This window comes from Eptatretus burgeri, chromosome 5, assembly GCF_056783735.1.
Source record: "Eptatretus burgeri isolate ZD-2024b chromosome 5, Ebu_testis_v1, whole genome shotgun sequence".
NCBI lineage: Eukaryota > Metazoa > Chordata > Myxini > Myxiniformes > Myxinidae > Eptatretus > Eptatretus burgeri.
In genome coordinates, this window is record NC_140965.1 from 7,158,328 (window position 1) to 7,175,061 (window position 16,734).

Consider the following 16,734-nt stretch of genomic DNA (forward strand, 5'->3'; position numbering starts at 1 on the left):
GGTATTCACACTTTCTGGAGCATTTTCTTCTTTTGAGTTCTTGGATGGAATTAGATGTCTCAATACCAAGTTTGTTGAAGTTTTTGATTTTTCAACTTTGTATACAAATTTGGATTCAGTACTCATGAGGGATTCACTCTTCAGTGATTGACAAGGTTTTAAACTCTCTAAATGTTTTTATGTGTCAGGTTTGATAGAGCATTCTTTTCTAAAAAGAAATACTCAAGTTTTCATTGTTTTGATGAGAAGAAGTTTAAGGATGCTGTTCATTTTTTTTAATACTTTTGTGCCTTTTTGTGGGACACTGTTTCAACAGGTTAAGGGTATTTGCATGGGTGGGAATTGCAGCCCCCGACGAGCGGTCATTTTTCTTATTTTCTGTGAATTTTCATTTATGCAGAAACTGATGAAGGAGAAAAAAATTAGGATCAGCTAAAATATTATCTCATACATGTCATTATATAGATGATATTTGTGTGGTTAACTATAATTTTTTTCATAGGCAGCTTCACAAGATTTATCCAGATAGCCTGATTGCAAACAGGAGTGGTAATGATTGTACAGTTGCTGCATATCTGTGTTGGTTCGAGTTGGACAGAATGGTTTTAGTACAAGTGCACATCATAACGTTGATGATTTCAGTTTCCCGGTAGTCTTGTACGCCTTTCCAGGTGGCAATGTACCAATTAAAATGGGTTCCAATGTCTTTTCATCTCAGCTGCTTAGATCTGAAAGAATTTGTTCAGTAAAGGATGATTTTGTGGAATGTGCTGAGGAGGTTTTTTTCCATCATGTTCAACAGAGGATATTTGGCTGATTGTATGATCAGGTCTTGTGAGAATGTCTTTAAACTCCATCGTCAGCATTTATTTAAGTTTGGTTGGTTTTCATGTCAACAAGTTTCTATAATGCCTGATGTTGGCTTAATGGTTAGGGTGGTGGGCTTGGGATCCTAGGATCCTGAGTTCAAATCCCACTTGGCTGTTGAATTAATACCAGGTGGGGTTGACTTTGCCTGTCATTCTTCTGAGGTCAGCAAAATGAGTGCCAGCTTGCTGGTATCCTGTGTCGGAGTGGCGACCCGTCCAGGATTGTGTCCAACAGCCAAGGAGTCTGCTTCGGCAGCACCAACGTTCTGCAGAGAGTATGGTCCAAATGGATGGAGAGATGGATGGAGTTCCTATTGCATTGCATTTGATATAATAATCATTAATTAATTATTTTAGTCAGATAAACTATTTAATTATTATTATTGATGATATACATATATATTTCGAGATGGTATTAAACAATGGAGGTATTTAGATTAAAAAAAAAAAATTTATCAAATACATTATAAATAAACATTAAAATAATTTATTGGTGGTTGCTAAGAAACACAGCACAGCATGTTAAAATCGGTTGTTAATGACAGTTTGAATCAGTGGTTAGATGGAGGTGCTGTGTTATGGACATGTCTACAAGGTAAAGTGTTTATCGCTTAATATATTATCATAGAAAGTGATGTATGATTAAAGTTATTCATATGTTGTAATACTTCAATAAAAGTAATAATTAAATAAGTTTCAATGAGGATATTGCATTGCTGAGTTGACTCACTGTCTGGACACAACTTTGAGGTTGTGGGCCCAGTGACGTTGAGTAATCTTGTGATGTGGACCTGCGTCTGGGGTTGTGGATCTGCCGTTTGGAGAGGTTCTGGGCTGAAAGGATCGAAACCTCGATGATAAACGGTGCCCAGCTGATGATCCGGGCAGTTGGGAAATCACTAAATTGCTTAAGGTTATAACTTCAAATAAACATTTGTAAGTACTTACCAGTACATAATATATCTGTGTTTGTGTGTTTATATGTGTGTGTGTGTGTGTGTGTGTGTGTGTGTGTGTGTGTATGTGTGTGTGTGTGTGTGTGTGTGTGTGTGTGTGTGTGTGTGTGTGTGTGTGTGTGTGTGTGTGTGTGTGTCGTTACATGTCTGGCTTCCTTTTTGGGACTACAGTGCAATAATTATCTAAATATATATTTTTTTTAACAATCACTACCACCTCATTAAATTCAGAATAATGATGAAAAAAAAATAAAAAAGTAATTGGTCTTTATATTGAGATATACAGTATATATATACACATGTACCATATGTCACAGAAATAGCACCACTTCTGGTGGTAGCTGGTATTACAAATCATTTTCCTTTATCTTGTGATATGGAGTATGATACGTTGTGATCAATAAAATTTATTTCAAAAATTATAAAGTCCATTTCCATGACTGTGCCGCAGTAAATGACCCACCAAAGGTGGGCCGAGAAGGGTACTCCCACCCTGCTTGTAAAATCAATGATGCATCAATCTTCCTCGTACTACCGAACACAGCAAACAAGAGGCTATCAATACTAATAAAAGGCTGTGTGTGTGTGTGTGTGTGTGTGTGTGTGTGTGTGTGTGTGTGTGTGTGTGTGTGTGTGTGTGTGTGTGTGTGTGTGTGTCCTCCATAACTTCAAAACCATAAAACCAAGCAGCCTGCAACTTTGCATGCATACTGAGAAAACTCCGAGGAAGTGCATGAGTGAAAATTGGGTGTTTGGGTTAATTAAAACACCCCATTTTAAGATAATTAACGACCTTATTTAATTATACCCTTCATCAGGCGATCCTCGGCCACCTCGCTGTCTGGGTCTGAAGGCGTTTCCTGGGTAACCTCGCTGGGGTCTGAAGGCGTTTCCTGGGTAACCTCGCTGGGGTCTGAAGCCGCCATGTTTTTTGGCCTGCTCAACCTTTCCTTGACTTGGAACAGGCCGCAATGATTTCTGAACGATAAATGGATGTAAGCTCCAGATTAAAAAATATCAGCAGTTCAGACTGCGAAAAAAGTGTTCATTTGTCCAATTCGGACATTTCCAGGTGCATCGTTGTATCGACAGCAATTGGTAATCGGTTACCAAACCAGGCGTTCTGTTGGAGTGATTGATTGAGTGCTTCAGTCACTTACCGAGCCGTGCAGTGTATGTAGTTAGTGTCCTGAACGGGATGTACAGTCGACAGTTACTACAAGGTAGAGGTACGTATACAGCACACACGGACGTGGTACATATGGGTAGATTTGAATCTGTACGGACTCTCCGCGGGTGTGTGGACATGCCATGCCTGTGAAGGTTGCCGTTGTGGTAAAGTTTCATCCCATTATCTTATGGAGGTTCTATCAGGTTTTCCTTTGTCTGCACACCTGTTTCGAAAGCATTTCGTTATCGTATTTGCTTTACAAAGGTTAAATGTTTCTCTTTGTTTGTTTCAAAGCAAAATATATTTCATAACACAATTTCTGAGCCGTTTGCAGCATGAACGTGTTTTCTAAATTACTGAGCCAATTTTTTCAATATAAATGTAACGTTGTTTTTCGATGAAAGCTACTCAAGGTTTCTGGGTTGGATGCAGTATGTATTGGAGTTGGTAATCACACTCACTCCAACCTGCTGATTCCCAAAAAATTGCTGATATCAGCCAAGCGTGTGTGTGGTTTGGTGTGTGTGTCGTTGATTGGTATCTACATATGCGGGTTTCATAATATGGAAAGGAGTCCTCCCAGGGTGGGCTCAAATCATCGACCTTCATTTCAGTAAGATGTCACGATTCATGGACCAAGCTGTGAAGTTTTCTGTTCTCAAAATTTTGTCCTGAGGGCTCTCTTCAAGATCGTCACTTAGGCCTAAGTCACATTTGCCACGGCGGTCGTGGGGTCTCCAAAATCTACGGCCACTAGCAATTATACGGCGGCCGCAGTATTTCCATGGTCACACAATGTAGCAGTCACATGTGTTTTATTTTTCGGGGAGCCGTACGGCGTATTTATAAATTGTGGAGACTGAAAACGTGGGGTTGCCGTACAGTCTTTGATTTGATGTCGTACGGTGACCTTAGGGCGTTCCTGCGGCGGCCATAGAATTTTCAAGGTAGACGCAAGGCGCCCGCAGGGGAGCCCTAAGGCGAACGTGCGGCCAGACGGACGGTAATGATTGAGTTTTTTTTTTATACCAGTTCTTTTGTTTCGGCTTGTCGAATTTCTACGGCGAACGTCGAAATGAAAAAAGTTATAATTCGGTGCTATAATTCCACGGCGACCCTACGGCCTGTAAAATATAGCCATACGGCGTAGGGCCACCCTGAGGCCACCTCAGAAACTCTGCGGCCGCCGCACGTTTCTGTCAATTCAGAGGACGTACGGCCGCCGTATCCTCGCCGGAGAGCAAATGTGACTTAGGCCTTTGCCCCGGACAGCTTCCAACTGTCGTTTGTTTGTTATAATATTCCCAGGGATGGTTTTTAGCTTACCTGTAAAGAAGTTCCAGGCAGCCTTTGGGATGGCGAGTCGTCCGCCCGTCCACAAATTATTGTAACTTCTCAGAAACTACACATACGATTTCAATGAAATTTGGCCAAACCTTCATCACCCATGATAGCATTAAAAAACACAAGGAGGTCTGAAGGGATCTACGGGGGGGGGGTGGGGGTTGCCTCCCCAAAGAGGTATTTGCTTTCTTCTCAAACAATACACACAATTCCAATGAAACTTCACGACAACCTTCATCACCCATGACGTACCAACTTTTGTTCATGACATGAGAAATATCTGGCTTTAAGGTGGGTTGCCCCCAAAATAAGTATTTGCTTTCTTCTCCAAAACTACACATACAATTCTGATTAAACTTGACCCCCATCTTCACCACCCATGATGTACCAAAGCTTGTTCACGACAATAAAAAAACATTGGGGTCTGAGGAGTACTACGGGGGGGGGGGTGGGTTGCCCCCCAGAATATGTATTTGTTTTCTTTTCTGAAACCACACCATTTTGATGAAACTTGACCGCAACTTTTATCACACGTGATGTACCAAGGTTTGTTCATGGCATTAAAAAAACATCCAGAGGTATTTACTTTATTCTTCATTATATATTTTGTGGGTCACCCATGCCTACCAGTGGTTGCCTGGTTATCTCAACCAGCCACTACCAGGTGAGCGTCCAGGGGTATTGCCCCTATGTTTAATATCTCTGTGAGGTTCTTGGTCATCATTCCTGTAGGTCCTGCTATCACTGGGACAACTTTGGCATTCTTCAGCATCCAGGATATTCTCACATCATTCTTGAGGTCTTGGTGTTTGGTCATTTTCTTGATTTCTGCATCATTTACTCCAAAATCACTGCTATCATCACCTCAATCAGCATTGCCTCCTTCTCTTTTTTTGTACCTAAGTATGATGTCTGGTCGCAACGCTTTGTTTTCGATGTTCACACTCGATGGGATCATTACGTCGTACGTTTGCGGTACTTCTATGTTTTCAGTGATTACTTTTGGTTCATTTTCCCACAAATTTTCTGGAACTGGGACATCAAAGTTTTTGCAGGTGTGCCAGCGGAATACACATAAACTCTGTTGTGTCGCTGTGTGTACAGCTGTTCTGACCTGAGTTTGTTTTTATGTGTGTGTGTTCGGTCATTAAGCATAATGTATCATTCTCTTGACTAACCCCAAGTACACAATCCTCACCTTTCTCTGTTCTTTTATATATATATATATATATATATATATATATATATATATATATATATATATATATATATATATATATATATATATATATATATATATATATATATATATATATATATATATATATATATATATATATATATATATATATCACACACACACACACACACACACACACACACACACACACACACACACACACACACACACACACACACACACACACCCTCCTCACATCCCTCCCTGCCAAGGTATGGCAACATTTGGTGAGGCAAAGTTCTACCCACCTCCCTCCCCCCTTCCTAGCTTCTCCTCCCTCCTGCCTTTTCTCTGTCTCCTCTTCCTCTCTATCCCTCCCCTCCCTCCTCTCTCAGCACCCCTCCTTAATACCCCCCCCCACACCAGTGAAGCGAAGAGTTGTATTTGCTCGTAAAAGATAAATACAAACCCATTTCAAAGCAATCAAACCCATTATTTACAATCACAGAAAGCAAATATCGACTCGAGAGATAATTCAAGACAATTCCTGCAATCTTCCCATTCATGCAACAATGCGCGAGTGGGTCGAGTCCTTTCTCGATACACCACATCTTCTCACATACAGACAAGGCAGGCATTTGTGGGGTGGTGCTCTCTTTGTAGGCCGAGGACCTCTGTATCCCACCTGCATTCCTCAATTTACTCGAGGCTTAAGCCTAAACATCAGTTGAATCACCCTTATATCAAAGCAAAAGGCCTGTTCCTCGTCCATGGGAGTGCAGCTTGCAGCCACTTGGGCTATTTACATTGAACACCTATCTCGTCTCACTATCCCTGACCTTTCATCCCTCTGGTATTCTTCACCCAACCAAGTTATGCATTCATTTCAGTCAGCTATGAGCCGAGATTTTGTATCAAAATCAAAAAAAACTCAGATAAACATCCATAAAACCCAGGTGGCCCCCACTCATTAATCCTTCATGTCCCTTAGCTGTTGGATCTCTTCCTCGTGTCCATCCAGCCTTGTTCCTCCTTCCAGCCTTTCATTTTAGTAGCTCACACCATCGTATACATATGTGCATACCTTTACTACTTTTACCTTTGACCATGACCCTGACATGCTGTATTTTCACATTATTTATGAGTTTCAACCACAGTTTTGAAAACTTCATTCATTACAACTCTTCCAAGTTTAGAATGATAATAATAGCCCTCTTGAGCTTCATAAAAGTTGACTTGCAATGAAAATCACATCAGAAAAGTTGAAACTTGATATCGATGTCACAAAAGAAGTTTGTTATTTGGAACTAAATGAAAACAGAGAACTTTCTAATCGAGTCCATGGTCAAGATGGTTCAAGCTAGTCATACCAAGTGATATATGTTATCCAGCTACACAATAAAAATCAGGTCTGTCACTCAACTAAATGCCGGAGCACATGTTTCCCTGAGTAAGCCACCCAAACTCCCTCAACGCCCCCCCCCCCTTCGCTCCCCTCCACATATAACTAACTCTCTCCCCCCTCTAAACTGCTCAGTTCCTCTCCCATCACTCCATCCTCCCTTCTTTATTTTAAGAAATCAATTTGCACGGCACATCTGGGGGATGGTGACAGCAGAACAGGGTGGGGGTCTTGGCCAGCTCGTTACAAATTGCTCGATTGAGAGCGCCAGCGTGAGTCCGTTGGTGGGACTATTGTACGTCTCATGGCGGGAGCGGAGCTAACAGGCTGACCCGGAGAGCTATAGCTTCTCTCCTCCATCAACCCCTCCTGCTGGGAGGTGGCAATGTTAACATAGGGACACCATAGTGGTGGCTGAGGCAAAAGGGGCCTTCTTGTGCACTGGTGGACAAGGGCACGTGTTCAGCTTTCATGTTCCTCTTTCCACCACAATGTGGAACCCTGCAATATAGTAAGGATATCTCCTTATGTATCACAAAGCCACATTGTCACATATAGCCACGTGAAAATTCAAAAAATATCCCTCTTCATTTCAAAACGGGAGCGACATCTAAAATGGTTTCTCTGCACCAAGTCCTCAATAGTTCCACCTGCATTTCAACCCTCAATGCTTGAACCTCTTCAACAAGGATATTATGATATAATCCACAAAGTAATGAAGAACATGGAGGTCAAACCTGTATCGTACAATTCGTACAAACACCATATGGGAAAGTTCTCTGAAAGCTAAGAAATTAAACTGCAACGAAACGGTGCACTGTAGTTTATACATCGCATAAATAAAACCAATCAAATGGTTAAAAGATGAAAACTAATTACAAAACCCATTCATATCAGAGCACCAATTGCACTCACAATTACACTCGCCGGTAAAGTCATTCGGGGTTCGAAAGAAAATGCAAATAACTCATTGGATTTTAAACTTTTAGACAACAGACAAAGTTTGATCCTTGCTCTTTAACACCTTTCCATTTCCACATAACACCTTTCTATTGTCACGGAGGAACGCAGAAAGGACGTTTAAACCCGGGCTCGAAAGGAAGCCACCAATGGTGCTTTGTGTGTGCCATGGCTGCCTCTGACAGCTGTGCAAGGGTTCCACAATAACGGCAAAACGAGGGTTCCATTGATAACAAAACCTCGTTTAGTCACACGCACTCTAGCCTAACGAGGCAGGGTCCATGCTGATGCCGGCACGGATGATGGCATTTTCTGGCAACTTAGTCACACCGGCTGGGTGGCCAGCGTGTGGTGAATACTAGCATCTTCGACTTCTGCATGAGGAGGACATGTTTGCTTCATGTGGACCAATGTAATGCTCACTGGGAATGGGAAAACAACAATCATGTACACCAGGAAAAACTATCTCAAGATAACCGTCCAAGTTGCCCTCGAAATGAAGAAGAAAAAAAATTGAGGATTTGGTTGCTCCTCCAGGTTAAGCCTTTGAGGAAGGCGAATTAGGCACCATCTGTTTCCACAACGGGCATTGGTCACTTCTTGATAGCATAAGATGTTCCTTGTGTAACCAGATGGTGCCAATCAGTTTTGGGTTTGAGTCTGAGCACTTGCCTTGTAATACTCCAACTGCAGGCTTGAGTCTCATCGTGTATTGGTTTGTCCACGGTCTAATTAATGCCCGTTTTTAATCATCCAATTATGTGCACAAGCTGCTGCATGAGCAGGATAACCTTTAAATGTTAGGTAGGAAATGTATACAGTGATATTCCAAAAGAATAAGTCAATTAAGTTGTGAAAATACCCATTGACTTAGATGCAGGAAAATCTAAAAGAGGAGATTTTACAAAACCTCCGGGTGTCGTATCTAGGTCATGCCTCCATGACTCCAGTTTTGAAAGAATTCCCTGCCTGTTTTGCTATGGGTCACTGAAGAACTTGTATACACCTCCAAAAGGGAAGTTAGTTAAGATCGCATGTTCTAAACGGGTCCTTCATGTGTAATAGACGATTGGTGTTTGACAGAACATGAGAAGCACAGGGGTGCCTTCAAAATGGGAGTGAAAAGCAGACCGCTGCCTTATTGAAGGTGCAGAGGAGGAGCAGGGAATGATAGACTCTCCATGAATGGATGCGCCTTGATGCCCATTGTCCCACGCGTGTGAATGGCCTTTTGAGCGGCCAGTGAGGAGCTGTCACAGGTAAGAGGCTGCCGCAAATGATTCACACAGTACGCTCCATTAGGTCTGTACAGGCGCCGTAGGCCTTGAGGCGGGCAATGAACTGCCGGCTTTGACCCTACGCCGCGCTCTGCAATGGACTGATGGAATGGGATGTCCAGCGCCAATGGAATGAAGAGGAGATGAGAACACACCAAGATGGGCAAGAATTCAACAACCCAGAAAGAATAATGAAAAAGAGGAAGGTAAGGAGGTTTGGTGAAGAAAATAAGAAAAGTGCTTCCTGTGCAAGAAAACAGTAAAGGGGATAAGGAAGTTTCTATCACAGTCCTCAGTGAGATTGCAGTGAATAAAGGCTTTGAGATACAAAATAATAAATATAGTAACTTCGTGAAAGAGAAAAGGTTTACCTGTAAATATCGACAACAAAACAATCAAATTCATGAAAGTGATAAAGTTTAAACAAGACTCCAGGAAAGTGACTGACCTCACCATTGAACTGAAGCAACCCCCCCTCCCCCCCCCCCCCCCGCATGTGGCTCACAAATGTCTTCCAGGAACTCCTCGACTACAAGTTCAATGAGAGAAAACGTTCAGGCGTTAAAGATCGTCTTCTTAGAAATTTCCAAATTCACTCTCTCTTTGATGAAACTCCATCAAAAATTGTTCAGGCAAAGAAACAAGGCTGTGTTCCAAAGACTTTTTTTGTTGGCGTGGATTTTCAGCCACCAAGTCAATCGATTTCAAAGTTAACGTCCAAAGTCAGCCATGCATAAAACCAAAACCACCGCCTTGTGCTTCTCTTGTTGATATTTTTGGAGTGACATTTCTTGAAATAAATGGATGTTTAACTGGAGAGTTCAAAGAATATCTTTCCCTGCACAATCGTGAGAAAGAGGTGGTGGAAAGGATCTTTTCAACTCTTGCTTTGCGTTTCTCAGCATGATCTATATTTCCTTTGAGCCACCAATATTGTCTGAATCTCGATGTTCCCCAACGCTGAGAGCGTGAGCGGCACATTTAATTGGTCGAGATGTTGTAAAATGGAGAAATAGTTTGTACAAGTGCTGCAAAACTGAAGGGTTTTTGAAAGTTCTGAAAAGGCGATTTGTATTCCACAGTGTTCAAGTATATAATTCAATTGAAATGAAACAAAGATTGCAAAAGGTTGGAGGAAATTATTTTTTTCTGGAAATTTACCGCAGTTGATGCAGTCTTTTACACCACCTTATTTAATATGTTATATGTTAGTTCTTTGTGTCTGTTTTGTGTCTTGTATGATGTCCCTAAAAACAGTAAGTTTCACCACCTTATTTAACATGTTATATGTTAGTTCTTTGTGCCTGTTTTGTGTCTTGTATGACATCCCTAAAAACAGTAAGTTTCCTGTTTGGAATGATTTTCAATTTTACTTGACTGCCAGAAACAATTGCTTCCATGCGCGCTTGGGGTGAGATTCCGGACAGTTTGCCAAATTCAGAGCCAGTCTTGCTAAACTGCAGGTTCATGTTCCGATTCATGTTTTGCAGTGTTGAACACAAAAAATTCTACAGAAATTAAGTACTTCCTCGATCACAGACTGACATACCCGAAGACAGACAGACAGAGAGACAGAGAGAACCAACTGAATCACTCCACTTTGCGCTTCGCACACGCGGGGTGACTAATCGAGATTTTATTTTGTCGGTAGCATTTTCAGCAATATCCTATTGTTAGCTGGTATTCATATTATTTTTAATTCTTCATTGATTTTAAGTGCGATGAAAAGCCCTGCAAAGGTTCCAGAAAATAAAGGAGGGAACATTATGGCACAGATAAATTAATGCAAGACATGATAATGGAAGATAGTGAAAATAGAAGGTGTGCTATCCATATAAATAAAAGGACAATGTCGGTATTTCTGGTTTCTTATCTCCTTTTGCATCACTTTCACGCATCATCACCAAACGTAGTAGGCATAATTAACAGTCTTACAATTTCTGCTCACAGCGTCTAAACTTCCTTACAATTCAAACATTTATTCCGTTCTCAAAAGTAGACCGTTCTCACAACGTTTGCCATGCTGAATAATGGTGCAACATTCCAGTGGACGGTGCTTCAAGCCCAAATATCAGAGGATTGTTGTTGTAGTTTCTATTTACTCCATTCATCATGGGATTGCTGTTGTGTTGTCTCACTCCAAAGGGGTTGTGAGACGATTGCAATGCCCCTTTCTGTGTGCGTGTGCATGTATATCCACATCTGTATATTTTTGCTTAAAATTTTTTTTCTCTGCAACTACTTGTCAGATCAATATAAAAATTAGGGACTCCCCATGGAGAATATGTTATTGAAAACTCTGATGTTATAGGTCACATGGTATGACAGCCATGTTGGATTAAAGGAAAAAAAAATTTGGACTTCTCTTGAAACTGCTTAACAAAAATAAATGAAACTTGGCATACGTCATTAACTGCCCATGGGGTATATAGGGTAATAACGATGACATTATCAGTGAAGTGGTATTCTATCCATTAATGGTTGAATCGAAATGTTTATCCAAAAAAACTGCAACTTCATATATCTGATCTACGACCCAATGTGAGCGAAGAATTAAATTAATAACGTCATCGGTCACATGGTCTGCTGGCCAAATTGTATTGGAAATAAAAAATAAAACGTAAAAAATATTCTTCTCCAGAACCACTCAACAGATTGATGCGAAACTACACACATATGATTGACGAGCCATGGGGAGAATATGGTTTGAATTTATTTTTCATATTCATCTTCATCGCCACAATTTAGCCTTCATATGCACAAAAGTGTTGTTAAATATTCTAATAATCAATCAATAATCAATAAAGCGACGGATAATGGCAAGGCATGTGAAATAATAGGGTGCATGGATGATACCGGTACATGGGCCATATGAGTAGCATGTTCAAGTAATGATGGTGATTTTGCTCTCCACCAAGTGCCATTCCAGTTACCTCCAGCACCAAAGGTGGAAGGTCTTGTTTTTACCCATGTGTTTGTTTGTTACTTGGCAAATGTTTTTTTTTTTGACAAGTATGTTGATCGCTTCCATTTGTCTATCCGCTCACCTTTAATCGCCTACAGATCACAATTTTAAACCGATATTCACAAAACATAAGTTAGTGGTCTGACAGAATCCTATTTATTTTTGAGGTCAAAAGGTCAAAAAACACACACACACACACACACACACACACACACACACACACACACACACACACACACACACACACACACACACACACACACACACACACACACACACACACACACACACACACACTCAGATTAACTTGAAATATGCCAAAGGTAAACAACTTTTACAAATTTCTAAAATCCTCAATTTTCATCAGATTAACTTCAAATTTGAATAGAATTTGCATATCAGGTCACTGAATTAAACCACTAACTATGTTTGAGATCAACATAGACCAAAAGGTCAAAACAGGCCAAATTTCTAAAATCCTAAATTTTCCTCTGATTAAACTTGAAGTTTGAAGAGCATTTGCATATCAGGTCACTGAATTCAACCAACTATTATTTTTGAGGTCAACATCGGCCAAAAGGTCACAGGGTAAAAGGTCATAGGTCAAAAGGTCATGTATAGGCCAATTTTCTAAAATCCTCAATTTTAATCCGATTAACTTGAAATTTGAAGAGCATTTGCATATCAGGTCACTGAATTCAACCAATGATGTTTTTTGGTCAATGTAGGCCAAAAGGTCAACATAGGCAAAAAGGTCAAGATGGGCCGATTATATTATATATATATATAATATATAATATTGATTAGATTTATAATTTATATAATATATAGATTTATATAATATATAGATTATAATATTGATACTGATTAGATTTTGGTGAAGATCCGGATCTGGCTACTAGAATTTTAAAAGTGATTCTTCACCATTGAGAGATTGGGACAAAAATGATAAACAGCACGATATCTCAAAAAGTTGTGGACGGATTCAGACGAAACTTGGTGGACAGGTTGAGCATATGACAAGGACGAATTGATTCAATTTCAGTGAAGATCCGAAACCGGATCAGATAATTTTTTTCATGATTCCTCAACATTGAGAGATAGGGCTAAAGTGAAATAAAAAATATATTTTGGTGTCTACACCTGTATTTCTTTGGTTTGCAGTACAACAAAACAAAAAAAAGCAGAAAAATGACGAAATCTTAGCTCATTCCACACAGAAATCCTAAAATGGCCTGAACAATATTTTTGGCACCTTTTACAAGTTGTTAGAAATAATGAGATTTCAAGTAGGTGATTCTCCTTTAATTTTGAATTGAACTCACCTATCATGAGTTGCAGGTGCCTGCAATATAAAAATCCATCATTCAACCAGTTTGAAGAGAGAAAAGGAGTCATTGTGCTATTTTGTGTCACTGTGTGTACCACAATGAGCATGGAGAAAAGAAAGAAAACCAGAGAATTGTCTGAGGAGGTCAGACACAAGATTGTAGCCAAGCATGGACAATCTCAAGGCTATAAGTCCATCTGCAGAGACCTTGATGTTCCTGTGTCCACCGTACACAATGTTATCAGGAAGTTTAAGGCCCATGGCACTGTAGCCAACCTCCATGGACGTGGCCGCAAGAGAAAACTTGATCGAAGATTGCAGCGAAGAATTGTTCGAATGGTGGAGAAAGCATCTCGATCAACTGCCAAACAAATTCAAGCTGACCTTCAGACACAAGGTACGACGGTTTCAACTCACACCATCCGTTGCCAACTCAATGAAAGGGGGTTCTATGGTAAGAGGCCCAGGAGGACCCCGCTGCTGAAAGAGAGACATAAGAAAGCCGACTGGAGTTTGCCAAAACACACCTGAACAAGCCAAAATCCTTCTGGGAGAATGTCCTGTGGACAGACGAGACCAAATTAGAGCTTTTTGGAAAAGCACGTCATCTCTATGTTTACAAAAAACAAAATGAGGCCTTCAAAGAATCTTACACCTTCCCTGCAGTCAAACGTGGAGGAGGTTCAATGACGTTTTGGGGTTGCTGTGCTGCCTCTGGCACTGGGTGCTTTGAATGTGTGCATGGCATCATGAAATCAGGAGATTTCAAATTCGGATACGCAAATTTTTTAATTTTTAAAGTGACTCTTCACCATTGGGAGATGGGCCCAAAAACGACATGCAGCACGATATTTCAAAAATTTATTTGGCCCCAATATGTTCTACTGGATCAAGAGGTATGCGCTCAATCAAGTGCCCTTCTAATTCCAGTTGTTTTCATTTATTCCCTTCATCACAGGATTGTTGTTGTTCTATAGTCCTCCCATTCCATGAAATTCCATGACCTGTCTTTGACAGGCATATACACCAGTTAAGATTTTATGAGTACTGTGTGATAAGTTTTCCGTCCCTGCAAATAAGGACATTTTAAATAAATAAATTCTCTCACAATGTCTCTCCGAAAGGACCGTTTAGAACCCCCCCACCCCCCATCCACTTTGTCAACAATCCTCTTGGAAGAAGTCCTTTCTTTCAAGTTTCTGGGCCTCACGATCTGCCATGACCTTTCCTGGGAAAGCCACATTTCAAACCTCACCTCCAAAGCCAGTCGCCGACTGGGAATCCTCTGTCGTGCAAAGTCCTTCCTCGGCCCACCTGAGCTCATGACCACTTACAAAGCTTTCGTCCGCAGCCTGATGGAGTACTGCTCTCCCCTCTGGGCTGGTGATCCTGCATCCCACCTTTCTTGGCTTCACGCTGTGGAAGCCAAGGCATTTCAGATCATTGGCATCTCCCGTGATGAGGCTGAGTCTTTGGGCCTCTCACTCTCTCACCGCAGGCTGGTCGGTGGTCTTTCTGTCTTCTACCGTTTCCTCTCCAGCCTCGCCCTCCCTGTTCTCTCTACAATTTGCCCTACCACATTTCCGCAGGGCGCTCAAGGTCCGCCAACAACCCCCTTCTGGTAAAACTACCAAAATCACGAATCACAGCTCACCTTCACTCTTTCATTCCTCTTTTTTCCCGCCTTTGGAATAAACTCCCTCACTCTATTCAATCCCATTCTTCCCTCCAGGCCTCCAAAACAGCTGTTCACCACCACCTCTTATCATCCCCCATCCAAATCCTCGATCTTTTCTACCCCCGATAATCCACCCAAGCCCACCTCCTTCAAATTCCCTGCTTTCCTTCCTGAAAGTCCCTGTGATGTCCATCTTGTATTCCCCATGTTCCCCGCCCCATCCCTCTCCCTTCCACATATCTCCTAATGTCTCTGTTCCTCACCGTTTTGTCCTTCCCACTCCTGCCCCTCTTGTCTCATGCCCCCCTTGCTGTGCGTTGTGTGTTAGCTCTCACACGAGCCTCGACAAGGTATACAAAAAAACAACAAAAAAAAATGAAATGGATATTTGTAAGCATCATGTTATATCTCATTTTTGCACAGAAACAAAGTTATCTCTTCCAACTGGGCACAAAAGTTTTTACATTAATCTTTAAACTTCAAAACAACCATTCCCCCCAACCCCTTCCATCTCTTCAAATGGCCATCATACAGTTTTTTTCCTTTAAAAAAAAAATAACCGCCCGTCCTGAAGCTTACCTGGATCAGAAGCAACAGTCACTCAAATGCTTCGCAGACTCCCTTGGACCCTGATTTTTTTTTAATGCCATGAACAAACAAACTTTGGTACATCAAGGGTGATAAAGGTTGTGGTCAACTTTCATTGAAATTCTGTGCGTAGTTCAGAGAAGAAAGCAAATACCTATCTGGGGAGAGTCAGAACCCCCCCCCCAATAAACTCCCTTAATGAGCACAGATTTTTCTGCAGTCAAAAAACTTTGGTACATGACAGGTGATAAAGGTTGTGGTCAAGTTTCATCGAAACTGTGTGTAGTTTCAGAGGAAACAGCAAATACCTATTTTTTGGGGGGGGGGGTCAAACTACACCCCTCCCCCTCCATAGACCCCTTAATCACTTATCGAGTGCAGATTTTGATGCGGTCGAAAAACTTTGGGACATCACTGGTGATGAAGGTTGTGGTCAAGTTTCATCGAAATTGTGTACGTAGTTTTGGAGAAGAGAAAATACCTATTTGGGGGAGCGGGTCAAAAAACCCCCTGTCGACCCCCTCAATAAGCGCAGATTTTGATGCGGTCAATAAACTTTCATTTGGCATCAGATATGAAGCTTGCAGCCAAGTTTCATCCAAATCATATGTTTGGTTCAAGTGATAATGACTGAAGTGTTTATGGACTGAATAAATCACTCACTCACCTATGGACACTGCTCGATCGCATAAGCTCACCTGACTAAAGTCCAGGTGAGCTAAAAAGTTACACCTGATAGCAAAAATAAAACGCTTACATTTTACTTATTTGGCCTGAATAGCAGAATGGGATGAGTACCACTTAGAGGTTCAAAATAAGGGGCCTTTGATGTAGAACCGAATTAAAGCAAATGATCAAAATGTTTTATCCTCGTCTCATTATAACTTTTCAGATCTTTCTTTCTTCTTCATCACTCAAATCGGTTGACATTGATCGATGTTCTTAGAAAGACGCACGTTTCATGCCTCCCGGCCTGCGAAGCAAATTTGGCAATTGCTATGGTATATCGCTCTC

The 16,734-nt window shown here is 41.2% G+C and overlaps 1 protein-coding gene across 8 annotated transcripts in view; it reads right to left on the minus strand.

Moving 5' to 3' along the window:
- Positions 1-16,734, minus strand: part of HTATIP2 (HIV-1 Tat interactive protein 2) — a 70,516-nt gene that overhangs the window by 16,134 nt on the left and 37,648 nt on the right. Inside the window, exon 7 of one of the 8 annotated variants that reach the window (XM_085880605.1) lies at positions 851-1,135. The exons of 5 other annotated variants lie outside the window; for them this stretch is intronic. In XM_085880605.1, coding sequence (XP_085736731.1) covers positions 1,019-1,135 — 117 coding nt within the window. In that variant the 3' untranslated portion in view covers positions 851-1,018. Of the gene's footprint in view, positions 1-850; positions 1,136-11,852; positions 13,816-13,847; positions 13,932-16,734 lie in introns of those variants that run through there. 2 more of the 8 variants (XM_085880606.1, XM_085880607.1) reach the window with 2 other exon arrangements.